Below are 13154 nucleotides of genomic sequence, written 5' to 3'. Positions count from 1 at the left end.
TTTCACAGCATATCAAGTCAAGGATCTACTTTGATTTGAGTAAATCTGTCACCATTGGCATCAGCTACAAGATGAGACAGATCGTATATAGTTGGTGTACTCCAATAGGATACAGTGCAGAAAATCTGCAGAGTAAACAAAATGAACGACATTACAACTAGTAAGTTGTCCATTGTGTGAAAGCATAACTCTCAAAATTCTGAGAAAGTACATTTCAACTCTAGTTGAGAAACATTAATTTCTCTCATGTACATAAACAATTGTAGTACATACATACATAGTGACCATCCCATCTAGCACTATCTCCTGACTCCGAGACATAAAAACCTTTGTACACAATAACTTCTCTACTGATGGCATGCTACTGGAAACGATACAAGATTCTGCTAGTAAATTATATGTTCCAATCTGTCCATCAACAGCACATTGCTGGCGATCTCTAGGTGAAAGCAAAACTGTAGATTACCCCATCACATCTGAGTTGAATCACTGACTTTATGAATATTAGTAGCTCCTAAGACCACCTCAGTGTTAATTGAACACATGTACAATAATCTAAAATGAGATATGCCTGGGTGGATGCTGCTTCAACTAGATTCAATAAGTTACGTGTAGTTATTAAGTGTACAAGACCCTAATGGCTCCTTGACACTGCAATCCTTTAATGAGAACGCACCACCAACATAGCGTAGAGATATCTGTAATCTTATCAGGGAATCTCTAATTGTGTTTCAGATGAACACAAATTTTTTTGCCTTTAATCATCTCACAGGATATACTTCAGAGGTAACACCGCCAATCTGCAATGAAATACTTACCCGTACTGTTGAGGATAAGAATGTGTCAAGTTGATATCCAAGTATCGTAAGCATCCTCTTACTGGGTGTAGTCTTTTCACTCACTTGTTGAATGCAATAAAAGTTAATACTGGCTAGACTTTGATTACTATGACAAAGACAGTTTGGATACAAATTAGTGCTGTTCTGGTGTGATCTCTAATAAATTATCCACAGTCATAAGATTAAAGGAAGATAGCAATAAAATTCAAAATGAAGCTGCACAATTCCTTTCCACATTTAGTAAGAGTGAGTGTGTCCCAGAGATATTGACCAGTCTCTAATGAACGACACTACAAATAATAAGTTGTCCACTGCGTGAAGGCGTAACTCTTAAAATTCTGAGAAAGTACATTCCAAGTCTAGTTGAGAAACTCCCATGTACATAAGCAATAGAAAAAAAGATAAGACAATAGTAAAAGGCAGAAATGGAAAAGGAGTAGCAGAAAAGAACATAACAAGAGATGATACAAAACACTCAAAAGATAACAAGGGGGGGGGGGGGAATAGGTAAATGTGAAAGAATAGCAGAAAACAATAGGAGAGGAAGCAGTAACTGCCCTGCGTTCCAGGTCAAATGGAACCATGTACCATGTAGAACAAGTTCCCACCTATGTGAGACCTATGGGCTGTTCTTTGTGCCACTTACAAAACTAATCAGAATTTCAAATCTTATTTTTTTCACTCAGCCTGTTCACTCTTTGACTTTTGAGTGTCTTCCTTCCTTAACAGTTTCATTTCCTTCAAATCTTTCCTTTCTTTTGTCATTGGAAGGCAGCATAATTATCTTGTGGCAAACTGATGTTACATTATACACGATACTGTCATATCAACTGCATGTATGGAATTACAATATAACACAGCAGGCTTTATCAAAAACTATTCATATTTAAGTTTGTACACCTTAAACATTAGTATGTGTGCAGTAATTTTGTACAGGAGTTTTGGTAGTGTTGTGTTTGACATTAGTGCCTTGTGGCTAAATTTTAATTACTTGTATTGAAATTATGTGCAGGTACTTGAAAGATTATGATTACTACCAGAAGTGTGTGGCTGAGCGTGAGAGGGAGGAAAAACCATCTCTGAAGAGGAGCCGACATAATTCAGGTGGCTGCTTGTGCTTCACTGGGGGGAAAGCTCGTCGTGACACATCTAGGAGTGGCGCTGCATCCGATATTAGGCATGCAACTGTATGACAGTGCTGCTCCGGGTGTGGGGGTCGCCCCCTGGCCCTTGCTCTCGGATTTTCAGCCTTTGTGTGTGCAGTGGTCACAACATTCACATTACTTGTGCAGTTTTGGTAGATTCTTTGCATCAGTGGACGTAAATTGTTGTTACTGAATACCAGTGGCATAAACATTTGTGTGGTAATCTTTCTTTTACAACAGTGAGTACATTTTGTGGAGACCAAGAAATTAGTAAATCATTCTATATATACTGTAACAGAAACCGAAGATTCACATTTTACTGAAAGTGTGAATAAAAGGACTGCAAATGCATTAGTGCATACATCACACACAGTGGTCTTGCACTTTAATATGACTGATGAAAAGTGACAACCAAAGAGAAAAATATAAATTCTGGAAATACTGTGACATCCTGTGAGTGAGTGAATTTGTGTGTGTGTGTGTGTGTGTGTGTGTGAGAGAGAGAGAGAGAGAGAGAGAGAGAGAGAGAGAGAGAGAGAGAGAGAGAGAACACACTTAAGTAAGTATATGTGTGATTCGGGTACAGAGCAGTGCATTTAGTATTTAGATGCATTTTGTGACAACTTTTATAATAAAAATCAATGAAAGAATGATAAAAGTGTTCTTTACAAGGAACTTCATAGTAGCTACAACAGCAGTCAAAATAGTAATTACTTCTGTCATTACAAATTACTTTTTATTTCTGCTGGAGTGTGAAAATGTTTTATGTGCATTGTTCACTTTAGTCTGCTTTGATCAGTGCAGATTACTTGCAATTCCTAACCTACAAGTGTGTTAAAATTGTTAATCATAAAAAAATCTCTCTTCTATCATTACCTTAATGCCTGGTACTATTCTCAGCATTACTTACCTGAAAATTTAGGCCTATTCTGTACTGTTCAGTATAATCTGATGAATCACGCAGGGTGTGGTCTTGATGTGGTTGTTACAATTCAATTTTAAGTGCATAGTAATTCCAAATATTTCATTTCGCATTAATCAACATCGTAACAATGACTTTAAATCAAGGAACTTTATTTCTCTTTTTTTCATCAGTCCTGCATTTTTGTCATGGCCACAAAATAAAAAAATGAAAAGGTTTGTTATGTTTCATTGCCATTATTATACTCCCATGTGCATGGCACAGCATAGATTTGATACGTTTCACAGTGTCATTTTTTTGCAACAAATATTCATTTCACTTGTAAATAACTGTTTAGCAACTTTATGATAACTTCACATTTTATTCTTTTAATCAAAAATCAAACCCATTAGTGTCACTCATTAACAAATGTTTTTGAATATGTAAACGGGGAAAAAGTAACTCTGCTGCACCAATCCAGGAAAGGTCTGGCTGATTTGAAAATGTTGCACTTACGGCAATTGTATTGCATTGAAATGGTACACCAACTTGTCTATTTTGTGTTACAATGGATACAGTGAACTGTGTGTGTCACCAATATCATCAGTATTCTGAGCAGACAGAAGAAATGTAGGGTTGAAATAATGTTTACATGTTGCTTTTGTATAGTTTTTCTTAATCTCACTTCACATGCTATAGCACACATGCCTTGCTCTGCATCTCAGGCAGTCTTTCTGTATTATGGACACTAGTTAATAAACATTTGTTTACCAATACTGTGTAAGTCATGAATGTTCATCATTTTCAAGCTGCATTTTTACGGAAAGTTTCCACTGTGATAAAATCTGTAAAATATTTTTATGCTACAAAAAAATTGTATCTTTGTTCTTATATACTGCTCAAGAGCTTAAAAGAATTGTGGAGTTATTTTGTAGTACTCTTCAAATTAACTCCCATTTTTCAGGAAAACTGGCAGTAATCCAGACTTAAGTTTAGTTCATAGTTGACGTAAAAGGAGATTTCAAAGTCCTAATCTGCGTAATTTTAGTTTTAAAGAATGAAAGCTCTCTTTTTCTTAGTCACGTATTCAAATCAACATGTTCTGTTATCCAAATATTCCTTGCTATTGTACATAACTGAACAGTTTTTTATACTAATAATTGTTCGTAGAGTGAATGGAAGCTGTTCATGAGTAGCATAATGTGTATGTGATCACTGAATCTGGTGTATGCAGGACACGTGAATATCAAATGTAAATGCTTACCTAGAGCAGATATGCCTACCACATGCAAACCCTGCCATGCCTAAATTTTTCTGCAGGCACAAATAATATAATGAAATGAATTCATGCACACTGTTGTAATTGAATATATTTCCCAGAATACACTAAATATTTTGGTATTATGTGTAGCCCCTGTTATATGGAACATTCACTTCTTGTCCTTTTCTATTTTCACCAGTCAAGTACACACACACACTAGTACTCAGTAATATGTGTTTGTAGGAATATGCAATATACTGCTACTAGAGCTGGTAAGTAAAGTGAGAATATTTTACTAGGGGTGAAAACAAGCACTTTTGTACATATTGACATTTTACAGAAATGTCAATATCCATTATTGGCAGTATTCTCAAAGCAAACTAACAAAAGGCTGAATGTTGTCACAATAAGTTATTAGCTATATGAACCTTTTTACAAAAGCTTAGGTTCTCTCACATCAGTGGTTACTGATTTGGCTGATGGCTACAAACCAATAAATTAGTCACTTACTATAAAAGATGTTAATGAATATTTTTCCTTTTCTCTTTGGTTTCATGGTGTTATACTGATTATTCCCAAAAAAGAGTGGAAATGAAAGAAAAAGGAGAAAAAAGACCCATTAAAAAAAATACTGCAACACCACATATTTAATTACGTATTCAGATCTGTTACTGATCTCCAATAGCTTTTGTACTTAGGAAACTGCACCACTTATTTTTTATGTTTACTGATGTGACTTAAAAAAAATTAAAAGAATGGCCACTTTGTATAATATGTTTTCAATTTAAAGTCAGCTAACATACTTGGCGTTCCTCCATAAGTGGAGTAGGTAGGCTTTATGCAGCAAATAATCCTCCATGAAGGTTACTGCAATTATTCAGAATAGTTCCTGCACAAAATTCAAATAGTTACATCTACATATGCATTGTCTGTTTACAACATCATGGCACATAGTTGTTCTGTAATAATCTTTGGCAGTTAAATAGCTGCTTTTAAAGCCTAATAATTGGCCTTTTTTCTGAATTTGATGGACCAAATTATTTGCAGCAAAAGGAAAAGTGCAGTGGTTAATACTAGAAACAGATTTAAAATAAATACTTTGAAATAATCTTTGTTTGCTGGAAATAAGTTGCTTCCAGAAGGTAACATCTGGACTGAATTTTGATCTCATTACAAGCGCCAAAGCAGTGTGCCATCCATTTGCTCACATTCCATATATAATGTTGGTCAATAACTGAAGTATTACCTTCATTTTGAAACAATTGATGAAATTTAACATAATGAGATACACTAGCTGTTTTGTGATATGAAAATAGCTGTTAAGCTGCACTGAGAGAATTAAAAAATCTGTACAAAAGCTGTAAAGAAATGTATATTTTGCATAAACCTTTTAACCAACTTAGCTAAATTAGAAAACTTTCAAATGGAAAATTAATTTCTGTGTTAATTTCATGAGTATTGTAACAATGTTTGGTAACCATTACTGTTATGTTATGCAGGGTATCTCAATATCAACAAAATAAAGTCAAATGGCAATGCCTAATTTTTCTTCACCACACTGTAATGTTTTGAATCTTATATCCTCCGTTAAAATTAATGGTTTATTTGATCATTGACTTATGCATCAATGATACATCAAAGTCAGTTTTTATTAATAATGCACTCACTTTCACGAACAAAGATTTCTCACTTTACCAAAGCAATGTCACAGTCAAGTTGTGTGCAATAGTTCATATTAAATTCAATATATTTTTTTTTGAAAAATGCATAGTCATTTACAGTAACTGTTCCCAGTTCCCCCACATTTGTTCTCTCTAATGAGATCGGAGATTTTATTCAATAATTATTCACCAACAAAATGCAAAAGCATTTAAATTGGGTAAGTCAATGTCTTTAGTTCTTTTGCTAATTCATCAAAAGTATCTTTATATTCTTGATGTTCACGCACCATCATGACAATACAGCTCCTTTTCACACCCATAGCTTGTCCAAGATCTTGACGTGATGGTGTATACACATATGGTATATTTCTATCCTCACAGACAACTGGAAGGTGGCACATTATGTCGATTGGTGTCACATCCCCTGCCAACACCACAATTCTGCAACATATTCAAGGATACAGTAGTATAAAATACATATAACAAATCTTGAAACTACCAAAGAAATGGGAGAGAGGGGAAGGCGAGGGGGGATAAAAATTGCTGTATCTTAGAACTATTTTCTCTGGTATTTCAAAATGGGAAAAAATTATAATAGAATAGTAATTTACAAACAAAAAATGCAGCAACCTATATTACAGAAAAACTGACATAGTTCACATGTAGATTAATCTCAATATATAAGCATTGATACCTCAAAGGCAAAAACACATTCCACATATGTATGCTTTGTGAAATTATATTTTTATGGTCAACAGTGTGAAACCACAAGCAAATTATTGTTTCAACAAGTGAGTGAGTTACAAATATGGTCTAGTGCCAAGTGAATCAACAGTTTGTAAAGAGATAAGGAACACTGAGCTCTATTTATTCACTGATGCTTGTATGTAAACTGCCAAGCATCTAAACAACAAGCACTTTGGAACACAATGGAAAGCAACATACTATGCCAAAATTCTGAAATTCTGCCCTAAGAACTTAGCCACCTACACAAAATACTCGGAATAATCATTACAACCATCTACTGACTTTCCAAACTTGTAGATAACTTGCAAGAAGGGTGCTTTGCATTTACTTTAACAGGATTTTGAGGAAACAATATTAAAATCAGTTTCCAGCTGTCTGTAAACATCCTATAAGAAAGAACATGACAGGTAATTGCAGCTTTGTATTTTTGTGCTATGGTGGAACTTGCCTTATTCAACTGCCACCAAATCTGATGTCACATGAACAAACAGGTCTTCAAAGAAGTACATGGAATTAACACAATGGGTGGCACCTTCAATTAAGATGGTGGAGCGAATCTTAATGGAATATAGCAATCAGCTTTTGCAATAGACTGAATTTTCACTCTGCAGTGGAGTGTTGATTTGAAACTTCCTGGCAGATTAAAACTGTGTGCTGGACCAGGACTTGAACCTTGGATCTTTGCTAATGTGGGGCAATGTTTTAATGTCTGAACTATCAAAGAACAACTAACAACTTGCCTTCACAACTTCACTTCCACCAGAACCTCATCTCCTATGTTCCAAAACTTCTCAAAGGTCCTAGTTTCAAGTCCTGGTCCGCCACAAACTTCTAATCTCATTTTGCAATGTTCAATGACGTCGGTACAAAGCAATGGTGCAACTCACAGGCCGGGATATATGGGTGCAACACAGGTCTAAATTACTTTACAATGGTTGAGCAGGCCTACTAAAACAAGGAGGTAAAAATCACTACAGACTGACGGAATCCAAAGAAAACTATTAAATTTACACATTTACACTACTGGCCATTAAAATTGTTACACCACGAAGATGACGTGCTACAGACGCGAAATTTAACCGACAGGAAGAAGATGCTGTGATATGCAAATGAGTAGCTTTTCAGAGCATTCACACTAGGTTGGCACCCATGGCGACACCTACAACGTGCTGACATGAGGAAAGTTTCCAGCCGATTTCTCATACACAAACAGTATTGCCTGGTGAAACGTTGTTGTGATGCCTCGTGTAAGGAGGAGAAAAACATACCACCACGTTTCCGACTATGATAAAGGTCGGACTGTAGCCTATTGCGATTGCGGTTTATCGTATCGCGACATTGCTGCACGCGTTGGTCGAGATCAAATAACTGTTAGCAGAATATGGAATCGGTGGGTTCAGGAGGGTAATACGGAACGCAGTGCTGGATCCCAACAGCCTCATCTCACTAGCAGTTGAGATGACAGGCATCTTATCCGCACGGCTGTAATGGATCGTGCAGTTACATCTTGATCCCTGAGTCAACAGATGGGGACGTTTGCAAGACAACAACCATCTGCACGAACAGTTCGACGACATTTGCAGCAGCATGGACTATCAGCTCGGAGACCATGGCTGCGGTAACCCTTGACGCTGCATCACAGACAGGAGTGCCTGCGATGGTGTACTCAACGGCGAACCTGGGTGCACGAATGGCAAAACGTCATGTTTTCGGATGAATCCAGGTTCTGTTTACAGCATCATGATGTTCGCATCCATTTTGGGCAACATCATGGTGAACGCATACTAGAAGCGCGTATTCGTCATTGCCATACTGGCGTATCACCCGGCGTGATGGTATGGGGTGCCATTGGTTACAAGTCTCGGTCACCTCTTGTTCGCATTGACAGCACTTTGAACAGTGGACGTTACATTTCAGATGTGTTACGACCCGTGGTTCTACCCTTCAATCAATCCCTGCGAAACCCTACATTTCAGCAGGATAATACACAACCGCATGTTGCAGGTCCTGTATGGGCCTTTCTGGATACAGAAAATGTTCGACTGCTGCCCTGGCCAGCACATTCTCCAGATCTCTCACCAATTGAAAACATCTGGTCAATGGTGGCTGAGCAACTGGCTCGTCACAATACACCAGTCACTACTCTCGATGAACTGTGGTATCGTGTTGAAGCTGCATGAGCAGCTGTACCTGTACTCGCCATCCAAGCTCTGTTTGAGTCAATGCCCAGGCGTATCAAGGCCATTATTACGGCCAGAGGTGGTTGTTGTGGGTACTGATTTCTCAGGATCTATGCACCCAAATTGCATGAAAATGTAATCACATGTCAGTTCTAGTATAATATAATTGTCCAATGAATACCCGTTTATCATCTGCATTTCTTCTTGGTGTAGCAATTTTAATGGCCAGTAGTGTATTATTGGAAAATAAACAAAGAAAAATGTACTTCAAAAATCATAACTTACAAATATTTGTCACAATATAGAAACAAAGACTACAGAAAAATAAAACAGATACATAAAGGCGGGAGGGGGGGGGGGGGAGGAGGAGGAGGAGGAGAAGAGCTTATATAGAAGCCCTATTCACTGCTTAAAAGTCTGCCTGTGGCTCGATGTCAGCAGACTGCACCTAATTACTACAGTGTCTATCTTTGCAGTTGAAGTTTTTCAGTTTACATGTAACTTAAACCAGCATTGTTTCACACAAAGCATTGAGGTGAAATGTCACTTTTTGTGCATGCAGGAAGGAAGGTTTGGGTTTAACATCCCATTGTTGATGAGGTCATTTAGGATGGAGGCACAAGCTTGCATCAGGAAAGGAAACTGACCTAATCAGGATGACCAGACATGGCTATGAATTCCTATCCTTTTGAATGAAAGTGTAGTGTCTTACCACTGCATCATCTTGCTGGTCATGAATAAGGTCAAACAGAAACCGAATCCTAAACCTAACTGTCAATCTGTTAACTGAATAACAGAATTACCATGACACATTTTGTGGCAACTTTGGCTAGTTTTCAGGTGGTTAAACCATCTCCAGGCCATGTACTTATTTTATAATAATCCATACATGAGCAGCATGTGGAGATTGTAAGTCTTTGTACTGGAGTAGTTTCCCAGATGACATAGGATTAGAAAATAAACAAACATGCAGATACTGGTCCAAAAGTTCTGATCTAGCAGCCACATGTGATTAAAAAATGTTTACAAAGGCTGGAACACTTACTCTCAACAAGTAAGACAGGGCATAAAAGTGTTGTACTATAATAATATTTTCTTGTGTCAGACTGAGGAACTCATACTGCGTGATCTTGTTGTACGTCTTTTGCTGATCCTGCAGAACAGACACACACAATTTTTGATGGAGCATTAATACAGATATAGGCTAATGAGCAGTTATGATGTCGGTGGCTCTTCTACCGTGTGCTGATGCTGGCAATTCCTTGACACCAGTCATAGCCAATCAGGTGATAGTGTACGGTAGCCAATGAGAATCGTTAACTCTAATGATTTCTTTCAGAAGATACGAATTGATTACATTTGTTTTTGATATGGAGAGTAGCAGAATAGATTTTATTGATTTGGTTACTATGAATTTGAAAGTTGGTTAATGGGTTTAGTATTTCATTGATGTGCCAATAGACTGACCTGTCGCAAAGCCCAAAGCCTAGTTTAGGTTGGAATGTGATAATTTGCTTGCAATTTGGTGAAGTCAACAAATGTCAATACAAAAATATAATTCATAATAGACTGACGTTTAACACAGGCCGCCTGAGATATACATTTGTCATTGTAATAACCCACATGTATGTCTTTACTTCTGATTTTTCCAAAAATTCTGTTGATTGTAACCTAATCTAATTGAAGAAAATACCAGCTAATTTTATTTATGAAACATAGGAAATGAAGAATGAGCATTTTGATTGACTTCCGAGAACCGACTCACGATAAGTCATAGACAGTTCCAATTGTTCACCACACGAGTTATCACTAACATCAACATGCAGCAAAACTGTCGCCGACGCCATTCGTGCACTTTTACCTAGATATATGCTTCATGACAATATCAATGGTCTGTATGGCTGCTACATCTTATGAAACTACTAATCACATGGTGAAACTGAACTCTCTTCCAAGGGAGGTAATCACAAATGATGCATTTTTCATCTACCATTCCTCTGCCAATGTAATTGCAGGAGCAAATATTTTTAGCAGCCTTAATGCTCTGCTTCTGTACTGTGGTGTTTCCTTCTGATAAGCTTTTCATGTCCACAGCAAAAGAAGTATCAAACGCTGGGAAGTTGCACTGCCATAAATGTTTATTTCACGTCACCGTGTGATATTTTCCGGATGACTTCATACTCTATTTAGTGTGAATACCCAGATCCAGGATGTAGAAAGATGTATACAAAATGCAGACAGAAATCTTGTTTCTTGGCTTGATAATACCAAAACATTACAAATAACTGCAGCACACCCAAACATCAGGCATTTGAAATAATTCAAAAGATTTAGTATAAATGGCCAGTATACAAGATGGATGTGAACCCCAATGACAAAATATATGAAGGTGTTCAGGGAAGAATATTTACTGAGTATTTTGGTATAAGGGACCAGTGATCTCTGGTGGCTCGTTACAGAATAATAATATGATTACAATTTAGTTGGTTTTTTCCCCAATTACATTTTTTCCCCTTGAAAATACCTTCTCAACTGTGAAAAAACCTGTAATAAGCAAATACCACAATATACAATACAAAACACAGAGTAATGCAACAACCATCAGACAAAACATATACACTTTCATTTCAGCTCAGCATAGCCTCACTGTGACGCTCTTTCATTGCCGTCAGTGAACCTATACATGACTCTAATGTACAACTAACACTGCATGGAACACAAACCAGACAAAGCACTGAACAGTAATGAATGCAAGTATTATGAATGAATTGAATAAGTTTATTTGCAGACAAAACAGTCAGTGCACTGTTGTGCAGATATCTTCGGTGTAATATTGATACATATGTAAATTGGAGTGAGAAATCAAACTAAATACAATTAATTATGTAGTCACTAGAGATCACACAGCCCTCATATGCATATAAAAATACTCAGAAAATAGCTCCGAACAACCTCTGAATTTTTGTCAGAGTTCAATTTCTCCCTGTATATGAGCATAAGTATTCTGGTTAGTGATTACTAAGGCATTGAGAGGGCAAATGAAGTGTGTGGTAATCGAGTTATTGGACTGTATGTAACCACGATACATCTCTGTAAGAACAGGTAATGTGATCACACAATGGTATGTTGAATTTATTTCACACAGTAATTCAGGACAAGGTCAAGTTGCTAAGAGTTGTCACTGTTTGGCCTTAATAAAATATTACAAAAATTGGGGGGGGGGGCCTTATGGGCGCTCAACATCGAGGTCATCAGCGTATTACAAAAATTAATGATAGGCAAACTATCTGTGTCTCTTGAAACAAGTTTTCTAAGGGTTTCCAAAATATGAAGTGAAACTCCCATCAAAAATGAGCTGGCTGAGTTCATGAAGCTGCTTGCCACTTAGCACCATACAGAGAATGTATTTTATGGGACACCATGGATGCGCCAAATATTCTAGGCACACTACATTTTAACCATATCAGACTACAACCAATTTAGACCTATTATTAGTTATACTTTTACCAATGGTGAAAAGCCTTTTAATAACTTCAGGAGTTCACTAAAAACAAAGACTTCTCTCAAAAAATAAAATGCATTGTTATAATACATATGTACATCTATTATATTCTGCAAGATACCTTATGGTTTGTGGAGGATGGTATTGAATGCAATATGTGGAATGGAAAAAGTTAACAAGATTAGGATTTAACACCCCTTCATTAGAGAAGGAGCCCAACCTGAGCTTTGAGGAGGATAGGAAAGGAAATATGAAGTGTCCTTCCTCAGGTACCAACATGGCATTCACCTTAACCAATTTCGGGAAATCACAGAAGACCAAAATCTGGGTGGCCGGTTGGAGATTTGAACTGACATTGCCCCCCCCCCCCCCCCCCTGCAAATATGAATTCAATGTTCTGTCACTGCACTACCTCACCCAGTTAGTTATATGTCAGATGAAGGAACAAGTCATGTGACTCTTCTTCAAACGTGCAGTCTCCAAATTTTAACAGGAAGGCTCTCTGTGACGGATAAGGCTATTCTGCTACCAGAGTTAGATGATCATGCTATGAAACTCTGACTCAATGAGCTTGTGACAAAACAGTCAACTTCTCTTTCAAATGTCTTCTTTCTCTCCATTACATCTACTTCGTAAGGATCCTACATTCAAAAACACTGTTTTAGTGCACAAGTTTGTAGCATTTTCCCATGAGTTTAATAAACATAACAAAGACTTTAATCATCAATAATATATTTCCCTTCACTATTTACAATAGCCTGCCAAATGCTGGGGTAACTTTTCGATTCCGTGACTGTAGAGATCACATGGTTTTGAGGTGAGGAACTCATCAACCCATGTTCAGAGCACTTTTCCATCCAGAAAAGAAGTTCCTTGAAGGTTGTTTGACTGACAGCAGGAAATCTGAGGACGTAAGAT

General features: G+C 37.1%; 2 protein-coding genes across 5 annotated transcripts in view; one reads left to right on the top strand and one right to left on the bottom strand.

The window, feature by feature from the left end:
• Window positions 1–5350, top strand: part of LOC126251862 (rho-related BTB domain-containing protein 1) — a 548446-nt gene extending 543096 nt beyond the window's left edge. For all 3 annotated transcript variants that reach the window (XM_049952547.1, XM_049952549.1, XM_049952548.1), the window contains one exon: window positions 1852–5350. In XM_049952547.1, the coding sequence (XP_049808504.1) occupies window positions 1852–2032 (181 nt within the window). In that variant the 3' untranslated portion in view covers window positions 2033–5350. The remainder of the gene's footprint in view (window positions 1–1851) is intronic.
• Window positions 5351–5500: 150 nt separating this feature from the next.
• The window catches only part of LOC126251865 (H/ACA ribonucleoprotein complex subunit 2-like protein), a 41275-nt gene continuing 33621 nt past the window's right edge, over window positions 5501–13154 (bottom strand). For both annotated transcript variants that reach the window (XM_049952552.1, XM_049952551.1), the window contains exon 4: window positions 5501–6248. In XM_049952552.1, coding sequence (XP_049808509.1) covers window positions 6017–6248 — 232 coding nt within the window. In that variant the 3' untranslated portion in view covers window positions 5501–6016. The remainder of the gene's footprint in view (window positions 6249–13154) is intronic.

This window comes from Schistocerca nitens, chromosome 4 (genome assembly GCF_023898315.1).
Source record: "Schistocerca nitens isolate TAMUIC-IGC-003100 chromosome 4, iqSchNite1.1, whole genome shotgun sequence".
Classification (NCBI taxonomy): Eukaryota; Metazoa; Arthropoda; class Insecta; order Orthoptera; family Acrididae; genus Schistocerca; species Schistocerca nitens.
The sequence above is the reverse complement of the archived record's forward strand: the minus strand, read 5'-3'. Positions and strand labels throughout refer to the sequence as shown.